General features: G+C 43.6%; 1 protein-coding gene across 1 annotated transcript in view; it reads right to left on the reverse strand.

Moving 5' to 3' along the window:
- The window catches only part of RSPH10B (radial spoke head 10 homolog B), an 88,690-nt gene that overhangs the window by 41,292 nt on the left and 31,068 nt on the right, over positions 1-16,330 (reverse strand). Inside the window, exons 6-10 of the mRNA XM_073591012.1 lie at positions 14,056-14,141; positions 8,307-8,427; positions 6,665-6,841; positions 3,869-4,010; positions 2,232-2,356 (exon numbers count right to left, since the gene is read on the reverse strand). Coding sequence (XP_073447113.1) covers positions 2,232-2,356; positions 3,869-4,010; positions 6,665-6,841; positions 8,307-8,427; positions 14,056-14,141 — 651 coding nt within the window. The remainder of the gene's footprint in view (positions 1-2,231; positions 2,357-3,868; positions 4,011-6,664; positions 6,842-8,306; positions 8,428-14,055; positions 14,142-16,330) is intronic.

Raw genomic sequence — 16,330 nt, forward strand, 5'->3', positions numbered from 1 at the left:
CGGACTTCTCGTCGGACTGAACTCCGAAGGACTTTTCGCCGGAGTTCTGACTAAACGGACTTGCCTACACACGATCCCACCAAAGTCCGATCGTTTCGAACGTGATGACGTATGACCGGATTAAAAAAGGAAGTTCAATAGCCAGTAGCTGCCCTTGCGTCGTTTTCGGTCCATCGGACTAGCATACAGACGAACGTTTTTTCCGATAGGAATCGAGTCCGTCGGAAAGATTTGAAACATGTTCTATTTCTAAGGTCCGTCAGATTTTTCAACAGAAAAGGTCCGATGAAGCCCACACATGATTGGAATGTCCGACGGATTTGTTCCGTCGGACCTTTTCTGCCAGAAAGTTCGGTCGTGTGTACGCGTCATTAGAGTCTGCAAAAGACTTGAGACTGGGATGAAGGTTCACCTTCCAGCAGGACAACGACCCTAAATATACAGCCAGAGCTACAAAGGAATGGTTTAGATCAAAGCATATTCATATGTTAGAATGGCCCAGTCAAAGTCCAGACCTAAATCCAATTGCCAATCTGTGGCAAGACTTGAAAATTGCTGTTCACAGATGCTCTCCATACAATCTGACAGGGCTTGAGCTATTTTGCAAAGAAAAATGGGCAAAAATGTCTCTCTAGGTGTGCAAAGCTGGTAGAGACATCCCCAAAAAGACTTGCAGCTGTAATTGCAGTGAAAGGTGTTCTACAAAGTATTGACTCAGGGGGGGCAGAATACAAATGCACGCCACACTTTTCACATATTTATTTGTAAAAAATTTGAAAACCATTTATCATTTTCCTTTCACTTCACAATTATGTGCCGTTTTGTGTTGGTCTATTACATAAAATCCCAATCAAATACATTTACGTTTTTGGTTGTAACATGACAAAATGTGGAAAATTTCAAGGGGGTATGAATACTTTTTGAAGGCACTGTATAACTTAAGCCCGGTACACGCGATTAGAAAATTGTACGAAAAATATCGCTTTCAAAGCATTCGTACGATAATTGGATTGTTAGTACAGAGCTTTCGAGAGACGATCAGGACATTTCATTCGATAATATTTTATCGGACATGCATGAAATTTTTTTTCGTATGATGCCAGATGGCACAAAAATGCAATACAAATGCATTACAACACATGACATGACTTCCGAATTTTTTTCCTGTCGTACGAGAATTTTCGTGACTTTAGTAAACTCTTCAGATTTGATCTGAGATTAGCATGCAAACAAAAATGGACGATCATTCGTCCAATAATCTCATAGTGTGTACCGGGCATTAGAAGCAGAGCAGTAGGTACTCCACCTGTGTCATTTATTTTTTCGAGTTTAGGTCTGCCCCTGCTAAAACATTTTGAGGGGAATGTTGCCACACACACACAGGAAAAATGTGACATTTCCTGTACACTCTATGACAACATATAGGTGGATTACCTCCACCCCTTAAAATCCATAAATAAAATGTTTGTCCCTTTTTTATTCTTACACCATTAAGATCAGCCACGAATTAATTGTCTAAATCTGCATTTCTTATTTGTACCTCTCCTGAGAGCAGTTTCTGCTGTGTTGACTACCAATGGTATTACTGTTCAGAGGACAGGTTCTACTGTTCTTTAAGAGGTAAAAATATTGTTTATGCTAATGGCAGTAGATTGTGCTGAGGTTACAAATTAGTTTCTGGCAGATTACTTCTTTTATTTTTCACAAGGTGCAAGTAACATCATCCCCTTGTCGTGGGCATAGTTTAACGCTGAACTAATCTGTTTTTTTTTTTCTTTTTTTAGAGCTTTTTGTTTGCCTACTAATTTATTTGCCTGGTTGTACTGGTGTAGTTTCTTCTCATTTCTTGTGATGGAAGGAAAGAAAACTACATAATCTATGGGATGCTTTAGTTTAATAGAAAGCGTCTACAGAAATTTTACATTTTAAAGAAATACTTTAGCGAGCCTTGGCTTTAAAAACTGTGTAATGAGCTGGTGTTTAGGAAAGACAGGTATTTCCCTTATAAAAACAGAAAAAAAATATGCATAGGCTGTCAACAGGAAAAACAGAGGGAGCTGAAATCCCCACCTGGATTCTGAGCCACTAGTTAGGAACTATTGGATTATACAACAGTTTTTTTTTTTTTGGCGTGTGCATTAATGAGGTAACTTACAATCCAAAAGCAATGCCACTAAGCCTCCATTATTATTTATAAAACATTCATAATGTGTTCTTATATAATAGTCTACCTGCTTCAACTCCTCTGATCGTTCATTCTCTGGAAATGTATTCAATAATGATGTTATGTCAAGCTCGATGTAGGACCCTGCTAAACTTGGTATCCCTGAATTTGTTGGTGTGGAGTTTAATATACCTGTCAAATGATTATAAATAACACAATTAAAAAAACAATTCACCTAGATAACATCTCTAAACATCCATGTTTGAATATTTAAATTATGAGAAACGGTGAAGCATTTCCTATAAGGTTATCTATTGTGTCTAATTCCCAGCTTTTCCAAGGTGCATAGACACCTGTAGGTCATTGTTCTTGGCAGCATATTAGGGCTGTTGGTCTAGACTGCCTTGTACGCCATCCCTTTTTTAGTTTGTCTGAGAGTGTCGTGTAAAGCATCAAGCTCCACCTGCTGCCAAAGTGACTGTGTGGTTTTATGGACAAGAATAACAATTCTTGCTTAGATACTCTTGTAGCACCCGCCTAGTTTAGAGTAGGCTGCTAGCTCCTCTGTATTTTACAAAACATGGCCCCATCCATTAGCCCCTCAATACGGCAAAGTCGGCCTGTACCTTTACCAGAGAAAAAGCCCAAAAGCATAATGTTTCTACCTCCGTACTTGACTGTAGGGATGGTGTTCTTAGTGTCATAGTCAGCATTTTTCTTCCTCCAAACACGACGAGTCGAGTTAATGCCAAAGAGCTAAATTTTGGTCTCATCTGACCACAGCACCTTCTCCCAATCCTTCTCTGAATAATTTAGATGTTCATTGGCAAACTTCAGATGGGCCTGAACATGTGTCTTCTTGAGAAGGGGGACCTTGCCGGCACTGCAGGATTTCAACCCATGGCGGCGTAGTGCGTTACCAATGGTTTGTTTGGTGACTGTGGTCCCAATTACCTTGAGATCATTCACAAGCTCCTCCCGTGTAGTTCTGGGCTAATTCCTCACTTTTCTCATGATCATCCTTACCCCATGAGGCAAAATCTTGCATGGAGCTCGAGACTGAGGGCGATTGGTTATTTTGTATTTCTTCCATTTGCGAATAATCGCTCCAATAGTTGTCTCCTCCTCACCAAGCTTTTTGCTGATGGTCCTGTAGCCCATTCCAGCCTTGTGCAGGTCTACAATCTTCTTCCTGATGTCCTTTGACAGCTCTTTGGTCTTGCCCATGATGGTGAGGTTTGAATGGAAGAAAGAGATTCTATGGACAAGTGTCTTTTATACACATAAGGAGTTGTTGTTAGGAGCACCTTCTTAAATTGACAGGACTAATCTGTGTACCACATGAGCACATACTGTAGCCAGTCTATGGGAGCCAGAATTATTGTTGGTTGATAGGGGAGCAAATACTTATTTTACTCACTGAACTGCAACTCAATTTATAACATTTGTATCATGTGTTTTTCTGAAAGTTTGGCTGATATTCTGTCTCTATCATTTAAAATACACCTATGATAACAATTATTGACCCTTCGTTTCTTTGTAAGTGGGCAGACGTACAAAATCTGCAGGGAATCAAATAATTTATTTCGCCACTGTATGCTGCTCTGAGTGAGGGAAAGAGACCCAAATTACTTGTGGCTCCTGTGGGGGTAGCACTAAACTAAGTCCTATATAGCTGTATGATTTTGTTCTTATACTGCTCACCTGCTCCGCCTGGACTCTGGGTACGAATCCCACTCAGATCAGGAGTGTTCACTCTATCATATTTGAAATTTGGGTATTCAGATATTTGATCATTTGCAAATTCACCAACATAGATTCTCCCATTCTTAAAAACAAACTTGCCCTAAAAATCAGAAGGCAAAATTATAAATAATGCTGTGTTGCAAGTCAGTGTATATTGAGAGCAGATACACAGAGCAAACATTTATAAGCAACATACATGAAAAGACTTTTTCTTTCAGAGTGTAGAGAAAAACGTAAAAAAAAAAAAAAAAAAAACCACGTACTACAAAAAAGATACATTTGAACATATTTCTTACTATTGAAAAAGAAAAACACAATACAATGGGGAAACCTTCACATGTCAATGGCTATGATTTTTAGGACTATTTTTTAAGGACTTTTATTATGTGTTGACAAGCCTGAAAATGTTCTAGACTACAATACAACCCCCCTATTTTTCAGTTTAAGTAAATGCCAGCACCATGAAATACCAAATTACCTTTTACTACTTTCAGAAGTCAAGTGGCAAATGTGCTCATCCAATAACCAATCCAATGACCTTAACCTGTCCTGTCTATTATAAGGAAGTGACAGTTTCTTTGTCAACTTTTGAATCTGTTAGCAATAACTCTCGGTGGAGCTGCTGGTTTAAGTGGGCTTGTTACCTTCACTCTCAATACCTCTGTTTCACCGGCACCGGGTCTAGGGTTCCGTTGAGTTTACCTCTGGACGATATAAGCACCAAACACCTGAGTAGGTTTTCGAATGCTTTAATAAAACGAACAAGGGAAGTAGCAGGAAAGAGGTAGTAGGAAAGCTGTAGGGAAGTTCAAATGCCTTTGTTGCATTTCTTCAGAACATTCTTTGTAATTGAACACTTGCAATTGAATAGTCCCCCTTTCGTAGGATTCAATCTTTGCCCGCCTGGATAGACACCTCTCACTTGTCTAGCAGCCAGCACGTAGTACGAACAAAAGTCTCTGCCACAGACTTATTTGGAATAAAACCCGTACGATCCTCTGCCACAGGATGTATTGGTTTGTGATGAATGTCAGATACAGTACTTGAACCTTTAAGCCAACCCGGCAGTACTATACTGTAAGATTACTTCGGAATGCGTCCTCCAACCGAGTCACCAGGCCTCTCTCCAGACCAGCACTCTGCATGATCCTTCCATGACGGGTCCTCCCCTGGGATCTTCCAGCTTCTTCACTCAGGATAGACAGCTCAGGACCATTCCTCCGCTGCTGTGGTAGGCCCCAGACAGGCTTCTGGGCCCACCCACATGCTGCAGCGACGCGGGCCTCCAGTACGGAGGACCGGGGGGGGGGGTATTTCTAGTGCATACCTGTCGGCCAGGAGGGCCAGCAGGTGGCTGAAAACGAACCCTAAAACATGGCGTCTGTCCCATAAATACCCTCTCCCAGAATGCAACTCGGAGGGCCACCTCCACCGAGTTATCTGCGGGACAGAGGAGCACTCATTTGCTTTTCCAACACCTGCCGATGGTGACAACGACACCCACCGGCACAATGTGGAACTGCATGCAACGTCAGCCAAGCTGGAACAGAGGCAAATCTAACTTCCTATAATAAGCGACCCACTAAATTTACCTATCAGCGGTAGATAAAATCTACCAGCGATACAAATCTATTTTACATGCTTATAGCAACATTTTTGCATTTCCTTATATCTAAGACAAATCTTTTTGTGTCTTTTCACAGCAGGGGTTCTTAAACTTTTTATGATTACAGACCCCCTAAAGACTGCCCAATATGTGCCATACCAAGTTCACCAGACTTTCAAAATCATTATCATCACATCTCCTATTGGGTACCAGTATGACTTTAGAATGTGTAAATGGCTTGGTTAGCTCAGTTTTATTTTACATATTGATTACTGGGAACAGAACATCTGGAAAAAAATCATATGGGTTTTATCATATTTAGTAAAGGAATCAAGGTTCAGTTGCTGACACAATTGCCATCTGATATGAAGTTGATTACTGCACTTTGATTTAACGTTCAGTAATGCTGACAATCCTGTTCTAATTATTTTTTTAATTATTCAGAGATCCAGTCCATATCCCCTTCATTTGGTTCCCATAATCCTATGCGGAATGAAACTTTGGTAAGAAACACTCTTCTATCTGGATTATTAAAAATAATGAGTTATGCATGATGATACATTTAATGTCACCTGTTCCATGCTGTGTAGCATACTGCAGAAAGCTGAGAGTGCCTTGACAGACAGTACAGTTACAATACAATTTAATACAGGAGGAATCAGAGGGCCCTGCTCATTAGAGATGGCTGCAGTTATGACAATTGGATATCATCTTGCTGGCTTATTCGAAAAAAAGAAAAATAAGCAGGAGATTTAGCAATGCCCCAGCCCCCACAGCCCACTCAAAACAGCAACTTGTTATGGTCTGAATTGCAGGGACCTTATTGTTGCTTTTATTCCCCCAGCTTGTGGGTTGGCAATTCCCGTCTCACTTGTTTTTGGTCATGTGTACTGTATTAAACTCTAAACCTTTAAAATATAAAATCTGAAAAATAAATATACAAAATGGGTTGCATGCATAATTGTGTCTGAAGGAGGAATACATCTTACTGTCCACGATAACCATATTCTCAATGATATTCTCCCAGAATGTGGTGCAATAACCAAAAGGACAATCTGATCAATGCTATGGGCAAAAAAGAACGGTTATGCCTTCAAACACGTTTATGCATGTGTTTAATTGCTAGGATATCTGATTGCATCACTTACCATGCCATGTTTTTTATTGTTTTGCCAATCTCCATCATACATTGCGCCATTGGCATAGAAATATTGACCATGTCCATGACGTTGACCATTGACAAAGTTCCCAACATATTCATTTCTCAAGGAGTACTGTGATCCAGGTACTCTCTTTAAGAACCAGGTATGGGTCCCATGGCCATTCTGTTTAAAAAGGTAAAAACTTTAGAAAGGCAACTGTTACAGCCATCATTTTTTTTACTTTATGCTAAAAAAGACCTCCACCCAAATGTGCCAAATAACGACCCGTGTATGTGCACAGTACCCATAAATTTGCAGAAGCTACCTTTAAGCTACCTTTAAGTCAGGATAAAATATAGCAGTTGCTATGGCTGACTTAGTATTTAAAGGAGCATCCCAAATGTGACTTCTCTTCTTAGTACATCACTGACTTGGAAAAAGCAGGCAAATGAGTATTTATACTTTTTATACTTGCCTGTCCCAGGTTAGTGACTCAGCAGGCAGTTGAGTTAGGATCAGGATTGCAGCTCCTTCACCTTTACAAATCAAATTGACAGAGGCAGTTCCCCTTACGCGTTGTGTAACATATAGGGGTGCAACGGATCGTCACCGATCCGTGATCCGAACGGTTCAACCTGTTCGGATCGGCACACATGCGCTCCGCGGCGTGCGCCGCTGCCTTAGGAAAGGCCGCGGCTTCGGCCTAGCTCCGGAGCGGTGGCCATCTTGGTACACTTGGCGGGCGTTTACCACGTGATCGCTCCGTCAAATGACAGAGCGATCACTTGTAAAGGTTCCTCTCTCCCCTCTGTGTACTGATCTGTACGGTGGAGGGGAGAGATTGGATGGCAGCAGCGCTGTGGGCTGGATCTGTAGTGCCCACAGTGCTGCTCTGTGATCCATCCATCCATGCTCAGCCATCCCTCCATACTCTGCCAATACTCTGCCATACCCTGCCAATACCCTGCCAACTAGATATTACAGCAGTGGGGGAGATTGTGGATATTACAGTGGGGGAGATTGTGGATATTACAGTGGGGGAGATTTTTTTTTGTTGATCTGAAAATGATCCGAACCGTGACTCCTGATCCGAGGAACGATCCGAACCGTGAGTTTTTTGATCCATTGCACCCCTAGTAACATAGGACACTTCACGCCAGCAGATGAAGAGAATGAAGATGGTAATGACTAAGCGCACGTGAAGTGTGCAAAACGCATCTGTCCAGTATTCTGATGCCTGTAATTTTGGGATGTCCAAATAAAGAGGATTTTGATCTACAGTGGTGTGCGGCCATTTCTTCTAATTTAAGATGAAGAGAAAAAAAATGAAGAGAATAGATGGGGCGAACCTATTTAGATTTAAACAGTGTAGGTCCCAAAGTTACAGAAAACAATTAATGAGTTCTGGTATGTAATTTTAACTTTATCTACAAAACAAAATTGCAAATTGGTGGTTTTGAAATGTGTTTTTTTTTTTTGTTTGAAAACAAAATTTTTAATCAAACTTTGAGTTACTCGTTACTGTGGCTGTGGCCAGTAGTACTGGTATATCTTTCCCTGAATAATAAACCCTGAAATAATAATAATAATAGTTACTGCTAGAAGGGATGGAACAGTGAATATTTTTAAGCAATGAATATGTTAGTACCTGTATGCCATTCTCCCACTGGCCTATGTATTCTTCATTGGAGATAATCCACCTCATCCTCCCGGCTCCATGTAACTTGTTATTCTTCCACTGGCCTTCATAAAGGTTTCCTGACTTAAAACTGTCAAATTTGATCACATTTTTACAGTGTACTGATACAAAATTTTAAGATGACAGATACACAGTATTTAAGGAAGAACTCCAGGAAAAAAAAAAAAAAAAAAAAAAGGTATTTCAAATCTGCTGGCATCCAATGAATTAAGCACAAGGAGGTATATGCCACCTCCTGGATGTCTCTATTTTGTTTACAAATTACTGGTTTACTGAGCGCTGCTAGTATAGCTTTCATTATACTACTCTGAGATAAGAGATAAGACTCTCCTACATAGCAGCTGCTCTGCCCACCCCTCCTTTTCTCTGCCCTTTAACAGAAAGTTCTGGATTTTTTGAAAAGGTTCACAAAATGCAAAGTGCTCTGTGAAAAGCCATGGGGAGAGCAGCTAAAAAAAACTCATGGGTGCTATGTAAGCATACCCCTAGCTGGGATGCCGGAGTGCCGGGCTAATAGTAATAGCTATACTTATGGCACTCAGTAAAACAGTAAATTGTAAAAAAAAAAAAGAACTCAGAGAGCTCTAAGAGGTGGCATACACCTCATTGCACTTAACTCCTTGCATACCAGAAGATTTTAAAAACATTTATTTTCCCTGGGAGTTCTTTATTTACACCAATGCTCAACAAACTATATATAGCCATTAGATTCATTTTTTACAAATTATTGTTGCATAAAAATACATTATCATAGCCGCAAAGCATCACATTTATGCAGAAGAGTATGCAGACACAACTAAGCGATATCCTTTCGGTGGGGAAACTGTTCACTCCAACAATGATTTCTGGGGCTGGTAGATATAATGATCATCACCCAGTCGGGTCAAACTTGGCCTAGCTGTGCAAAAATCAGCTTATGCATATGAGTACTAACTGTAGGTCCAATAGTACTGTGCCACCATCAGAATTGGGCATTACAGACCACAAAAATGATCCTAGTCCATAGGTCAATTTAGAAATCTTGGTTGGTAGGATATGATTCGTTACCTTATTTATGGTTGTTTATGTTAATACAGCTGGAAAAAGAACTCTAATGCCGCATACACACGGTCGGACTTTCTAGAAAGCTAGGTCCGACGTACTTGCCGCCAGACTTCCGGCGGACTACCGCCGGACTTTCTGAACGGCCGGACTTGCCTACACACGGCCGGACTTTCTGGAATCCGGTCTTCCCGACGGACTTCCGCCGGACTTTCAGAATGAACGGACTTTCCCACACACGGACAAGTCCGTTCATTTTGAACGTGACTTGGGTACGACGGGACTAGAAAAGGAATTCAATCTCGCCGCTTTTTTTGGCGAGATTGAAACCTTGCGAGCCCCGTCGCAGGCCCTTAGGTCTGGTATGGAACTTTAAGGGGAACCCCCTACGCCGAAAAACCGGCGTGGGGGTCCCCCCAAAATCCATACCAGACCCCGATCCGAGCACGCAGCCCGGCCGGTCAGGAAAGGGGGTGGGGACGAACGAGCGCCCCCCCCCTCCTGAACCGTACCAGGCCGCATGCCCTCAACATGGGGGGTGCTTTGGGGGAGGGGGCGCCTTGCGGTGCCCCCCCACCACAAAGCACCTTGTCCCCATGTTGATGAGGACAAGGGCCTCTTCCCGACAACCCTGGCCGTTGGTTGTCGGGGTCTGCGGGCGGGGGGCTTATCGGAATCCGGGAGCCCCCTATAATAAGAGGGCCCCCAGATCCCGGCCCCCCCACCCTATGTGAATGAGTATGGGGTACATGGTACCCCTACCCATTCACCTAGGTAAAAAGTGTCAATAATAAAACACAACACAGGTTTTTAAAATAATTTATTAAACAGCTCCGGGGGGGGGTCTTCTTCCGTCTTCGGGGGTCCCTCTGGTACATCTTCTCCCGGCGTCCGGTTGGTTCTTCTCCGCTCTCCGGCCTCTTCTCCCGGTGTCCCAGGTCTTCGGCCGGCCCCTCCGCTGTCTTCAGGTAGCTCTATTGCCAGCGGAGGTCCGGACTTCTTGGCTTCTTGGCTTCTTGTGTTCTCTTCTCTTCTCTTCTCTTCCCCCAGATGTTGACACGACGCTCTCTCCGGCTGGACTGGTCTCTGAGGGCTGCGTTGTGACTTATATAGGCGGAGACCCCTCCCCCATATGATGTCACAGTCCCTGGGCATGCTGGGACTGTGACGTTTTAGGGGGCGTGGTCGACCACGCCCCCTAAAACGTCACAGTCCCAGCATGCCCAGGGACTGTGACATCATATGGGGGCGGGGTCTCCGCCTATATAAGTCACAACGCAGCCCTCAGAGACCAGTCCAGCCGGAGAGAGCGTCGTGTCAACATCTGGGGGAAGAGAAGAGAAGAGAACACAAGAAGCCAAGAAGCCAAGAAGTCCGGACCTCCGCTGGCAATAGAGCTACCTGAAGACAGCGGAGGGGCCGGCCGAAGACCTGGGACACCGGGAGAAGAGGCCGGAGAGTGGAGAAGAACCAACCGGACGCCGGGAGAAGATGAACCAGAGGGACCCCTGAAGACGGAAGAAGACCCCCCCCGGAGCTGTTTAATAAATTATTTTAAAAACCTGTGTTGTGTTTTATTATTGACACTTTTTACCTAGGTGAATGGGTAGGGGTACCATGTACCCCATACTCATTCACATAGGGTGGGGGGGCCGGGATCTGGGGGCCCTCTTATTATAGGGGGCTCCCGGATTCCGATAAGCCCCCCGCCCGCAGACCCCGACAACCAACGGCCAGGGTTGTCGGGAAGAGGCCCTTGTCCTCATCAACATGAGGACAAGGTGCTTTGTGGTGGGGGGGCACCGCAAGGCGCCCCCTCCCCCAAAGCACCCCCCCATGTTGAGGGCATGCGGCCTGGTACGGTTCAGGGGGGGCGCTCGTTCGTCCCCACCCCCTTTCCTGACCGGCCGGGCTGCGTGCTCGGATCGGGGTCTGGTATGGATTTTGGGGGGACCCCCACGCCGGTTTTTCGGCGTAGGGGGTTCTCCTTAAAGTTCCATACCAGACCTAAGGGCCTGGGATGCCCCCCGCGCTCGCCGCAATGGGAAAATTAGTTTTTCCTATTGCAGCGAGCGCGAGATGCAGTAACCTGCTCCTCCGTCGTATCTGGTCCTTCGGACTAGCATACAGACGAACGGGCTTTCCGTCAGGAACTGAGTCCGGCGGAGGTACGACGTAAAGATTTGAAGCAGGCTTCAAATCTAAAGTACGTCGGATTTCCGCCCGAAACGGTCCGTCGGAAGTCCGATGGAGACCACACACGGTCGGATTGTCCGCCGGACTTGGTCCGGCGGCGTCCATCGGACTTTTGCAGGTGAAAAGTCCGACCGTGTGTACGGGGCATAATGCCCCGTACACACGGTCGGATTTTCCGACCGAAAATGTGTGATAGGACCTTGTCGGAAATTCCGACCGTGTGTGGGCTCCATCACACATTTTCCATCGGATTTTCCGACACACAAAGTTTGAGAGCAGGATATAAAATTTTCCGACAACAAAATCCGTTGTCGGAAATTCCGATCGTGTGTACACAAATCTGACGCACAAAGTGCCACGCATGCTCAGAATAAATAAAGAGATGAAAGCTATTGGCCATTGCCCCATTTATAGTCCCGACATACGTGTTTTACGTCACCGCGTTTAGAACGATCGGATTTTCCGACAACTTTGTGTGACCATGTGTATGCAAGACAAGTTTGAGCCAACATCCGTAGGAAAAAATCCTAGGATTTTGTTGTTGGAATGTCCGAACAAAGACCGACCGTGTGTACGGGGCATTAGTGTCCAGCTCACAGGCTAATGTTTGACTTCCTTTTACCATTTATAGCCCGTTTAAAAAAGGACATAAAACCAATAAACTACAAACTCTAAAAACATTCCAAGACATATTAAAGTGTTCAGACATTTATACATTTTCCCTTAATCCTGCAGTGGTTGCCAAAGCATTAGGAGGACTCACAACAAATAATCCTGCTCTTCCTTGGAACTACTGTATAAAGCTAGCCATGCACAGCTCGACAAAAAATGTCACCACTCAATAGTAATAGTTCAAGGATAGACAGATGTCTAATTAAATGTCATTATCAATGATATAGTTGTACATGGCTATTGTAAACCATTCCCCAGGAAGGTATAATCTTTTCAACAGGTATAGAGCTTGTACAGGGGTTTATCCAAGTGACACTAAACAATATTCTTATTCTCAAAAAATAACACTCATCCACTATTTAATGGTCGTGCTATGTTTTTCATTAAATCGTTTCTAAGTCTAGGTTCACACCTATGCGGCTGCGTTTGATGCGTTTTTCAGGCATGTTTTTCCAGTGCATTTTGTGTTTTTAAACCAGCGTTTTTTTATGTGTTTTTGCATGCAGTTTTCATTCATTTTGCATTTTACATTTTTTTTTTTTTTTTAAACGCACTGTAAAACACACTGTATAAAGCTGGTTGCTAAGGAGGGGGCCGGGAAGCTGGCCACTCACATCCTTAGCAACCGACAAGTTATCAGCTGTCAGCGGGGTCCCCCGCTGAAAGCTGAATATAAAGAAAATAATTTGCAGCCAAAAAAAAAAAAAATTGCGAAAAAAATGGCGTTGCACACCCCCCCCCCCCCCCCCCCCAGGTCTATACCAGGCCCTTCAGGTCTAGTATGGACCCCTCACCCCAAAATTTAAAAAAAAAAAAAAAAAAAAAAACTGTGTGAGGGTTTCCCTCAAAATCCATACCAGACCCTTATCCGAGCATGCCGCCCGGCAGGTCAGGAAAGGGAGGGGATGGGTGCTTAGGGGGGGGCAAGGTGCTTTGGGGTGCCCCCCACCCCAAAGCACCTTGCCCCCCAGTTGATGAGGACAAGGACCTCTTCCCGTCAACCCTAGCCGGTGGTTGTCGGGGTCTGCAGACAGGGGGGCTTATCAGAATCTGGAAGCCCCCATTTTGGTGAATGGGCAGGGGTACGCTGTACCCGATAACCATTCACATAGGGTGGGGGTCCGGGATCTGGGGGTCCCCTTGTTAAAGGGGGCTTCCAGATTCCGATAAGCTCCCTGCCCACAGACCCCGACAACCACCGGCTAGGATTGTCGGGAAGAGGCCCTTGTTCTCATCAACATGGGGCCCCCCTGCCCCAAAGCACCCATCCCCCCCATGTTGAGGGCATGCAGTCTGTTATGGTTTAGGAGGGGGGGAGCTCTCTCATCCCCATGTGTCTGGTTTTCAGCCCGCCTGAAACCCAGACACATGATTCAAAACCCGAACTGTCCGGGTGAATCCCGGACAGGTGGCAACCCTACTGAGAACAGCAGAATGTGCTTTTTGAGTTAGGAATACATACTTGAATATATATTTTTTTTTAAACCAGAGTTTAGTGTCACTTTAATGTACTTGTTACAGCTTCATAAAGGGTATAGATTTACGCTGCCCAAACTACCCCAGCAGGCACCTCTTGTAGAAGTAGCAGCTCTTCCCTCATGATGCTTCTATACCTCCCATCCTGTCACTCCTAAAAAGCCCAAGAAAACAGGGCCTATTGTATTTGAGATTTTGTTCTTTTGGTCATTATTAATATATAAGAAAAGCTACTAATTAAGAATTAAGAGTAAAAACGTTATCACCACATGTGTTTATTTTTATATAGAAACCAATCGATGAACATACATACCACTGTACACCCCAGCCTTCTTTGTTATTGTGCACCCAATCCCCTTCATACCAGGATGTTTCCTCTGAATCATAATACATCACACCCTGCAATAAAAGGCTTATGATTGTCAAGATTATTATTATTATTATTATAATACAGGATTTATATAGCGCCAACAGTTTGTGCAGCGCTTTACAACATTAGGGCAGACAGTACAATTACAATTCAATACAGGGGGGAATCAGTTCACTTTGCCTGCCATTTTATCTGCTACTCATGACTTAACCACTTAAGGACCAGCCTCGTTTTGAGATTTTGGTGTTTACATGCTTAAAACAGTTTTTTTTGCTAGAAAATTACCTAGAACCCCCAAACATTATATATTGTTTTTTTTTTCTAACACCCTAGAGAATAAAATGGCGGTCATTGCAATACTTTTTTCCACACCGTATTTGTGTAGCGGTCTTACAAGCGCACTTTTTTTGGAAAAAAATCACTTTTTTGAATAAAAAAAATAAGACAACAGTAAATTTTTTTTTATATTGTGAAAGATAATGTTAAGCAGAGTAAATTGATACCCAACATGTCACGCTTCAAAATTGCGCCCGCTCGTGGAATGGCGACAAACTTTTACCCTTAAAAATCTCCATAGGTGACTTTTAAAAAATTCTACAGGTTCCATGTTTTAAGTTACAGAGGAGGTCTAGAGCTAGAATTATTGCTCTCGCTCTACCGATCCTGGTGATACCTCACATGTGTGGTTTGAACACCGTTTTCATATGCGGGCGCTACTCACGTATGCGTTCACTTCTGCACGCAAGCTCGTCGGGATGGGGCGCGTTTAAAAAAAACATTTTTATTATTAGTTATTTTACCTTTTATTTTTGCACTGTTTAAAGAAAAAATCGTCACTTTTATTCCTATTACAAGGAATGTAAATATCCCTTGTAATAGAAAAAAGCATGACAGGACCTCTTCAATGTGAGATCTGGGGTCAAAAAGACCTCAGATCTCATATTTAGACTAAAATGCAATATAAAGAAATAAAAAAATTTGTCGTTTAAAAAAATTACTTAAATAAAATGGCCCTTTAAGAGCTGTGGGTGGAAGTGACGTTTTGACGTCGCTTCTGCCCAGCAATTGTATGGAGACGGGTGGGGGCCATATTCCCCTCACTCGTCTCCATACCTGACAGGAGACAGGAGGCGATCGCCTCCGCCGCTGCCGACGGCTCCGGTAAGCGGCAAAGGGCACTGGATCGCGGCGGGAGGGGGGCCCCTCTCCCGCCACCAATAAAAGTGATCTTGCGGCGAATTTGCCGCAGAGACCACTTTTATCCTGTAGCGGACTGCCCGCTGAAGACGAAGATACTGGGGTTATGGCAGCTAGCTGCTGCCATAACAACGATATCCTCCTTCAAACAGCCGCCGTAAAATTGCAGCGGGCGGTCCGTAAGTGGTTAAAGTGGATGTAAACCCTCACATATACTCAGTGAAGTGAACAGCCTCAGATGATACACAGGGATTAAACAAATCCTCTTACATAAGTTTTACATGTATATCTTCTGCCTTCACCATTATATACTGTTTAGAAAGTGCACAATCTGTTAGATTTTTCACTTCCTAATTCAGCACTACCAGTGTAGCGTTGGATTACATTGGGAGACAGCTGATTGGAGGAAAGGCACACACCCCCTCTCCATATAGGCAAATACTTGCAGGGCTCTCCTGTGAATCATGCAGCAGTCTGCTAATCTATTTAAACCGCTTTCACACTGCGATACTTGAAAGTCGCGCGATTTCAGGGAATGCCTGAGTAAACTTGAGGTCTATGGACCTCAACTCGCATCAAAGTCAGACCAAAGTAGTACAGGGACTACTTGAAGTCGCACAGATATGAATGGTACTCATTGGAAATCATGGGGTACAACTTGTGCGACTTTGAAGTCCCAAGTCGCACAAGTGTGAAAGGGGCATTATAGCAACCTCCCACGACACAAACTTCAGGCTCCTATCACAGAGAACTTGTCAGAAGTTAGGCTGATAACAGAGCAACCAAAAACAGCACAAACACAGGGGACATAGTGCTTTGAAGAGAGATAACAAAACACTACAGATATATGTGCCCAGTTCAAATTTCATGAATCAGGTTTACATCCACTTTAATGTGGTCTGAAAACATTGGCAGGTGTGTATAAGGGCTCATGTTGACAGGCATTGTCTTCAAACACTGTATGAATTGGAATGGGAATTGCAGAATTTGACAAGAATAGACTCTATTTGTCCTGCTTTGT

Source organism: Aquarana catesbeiana, linkage group LG06, assembly GCF_042186555.1.
Source record: "Aquarana catesbeiana isolate 2022-GZ linkage group LG06, ASM4218655v1, whole genome shotgun sequence".
NCBI classification, from domain to species: Eukaryota; Metazoa; Chordata; class Amphibia; order Anura; family Ranidae; genus Aquarana; species Aquarana catesbeiana.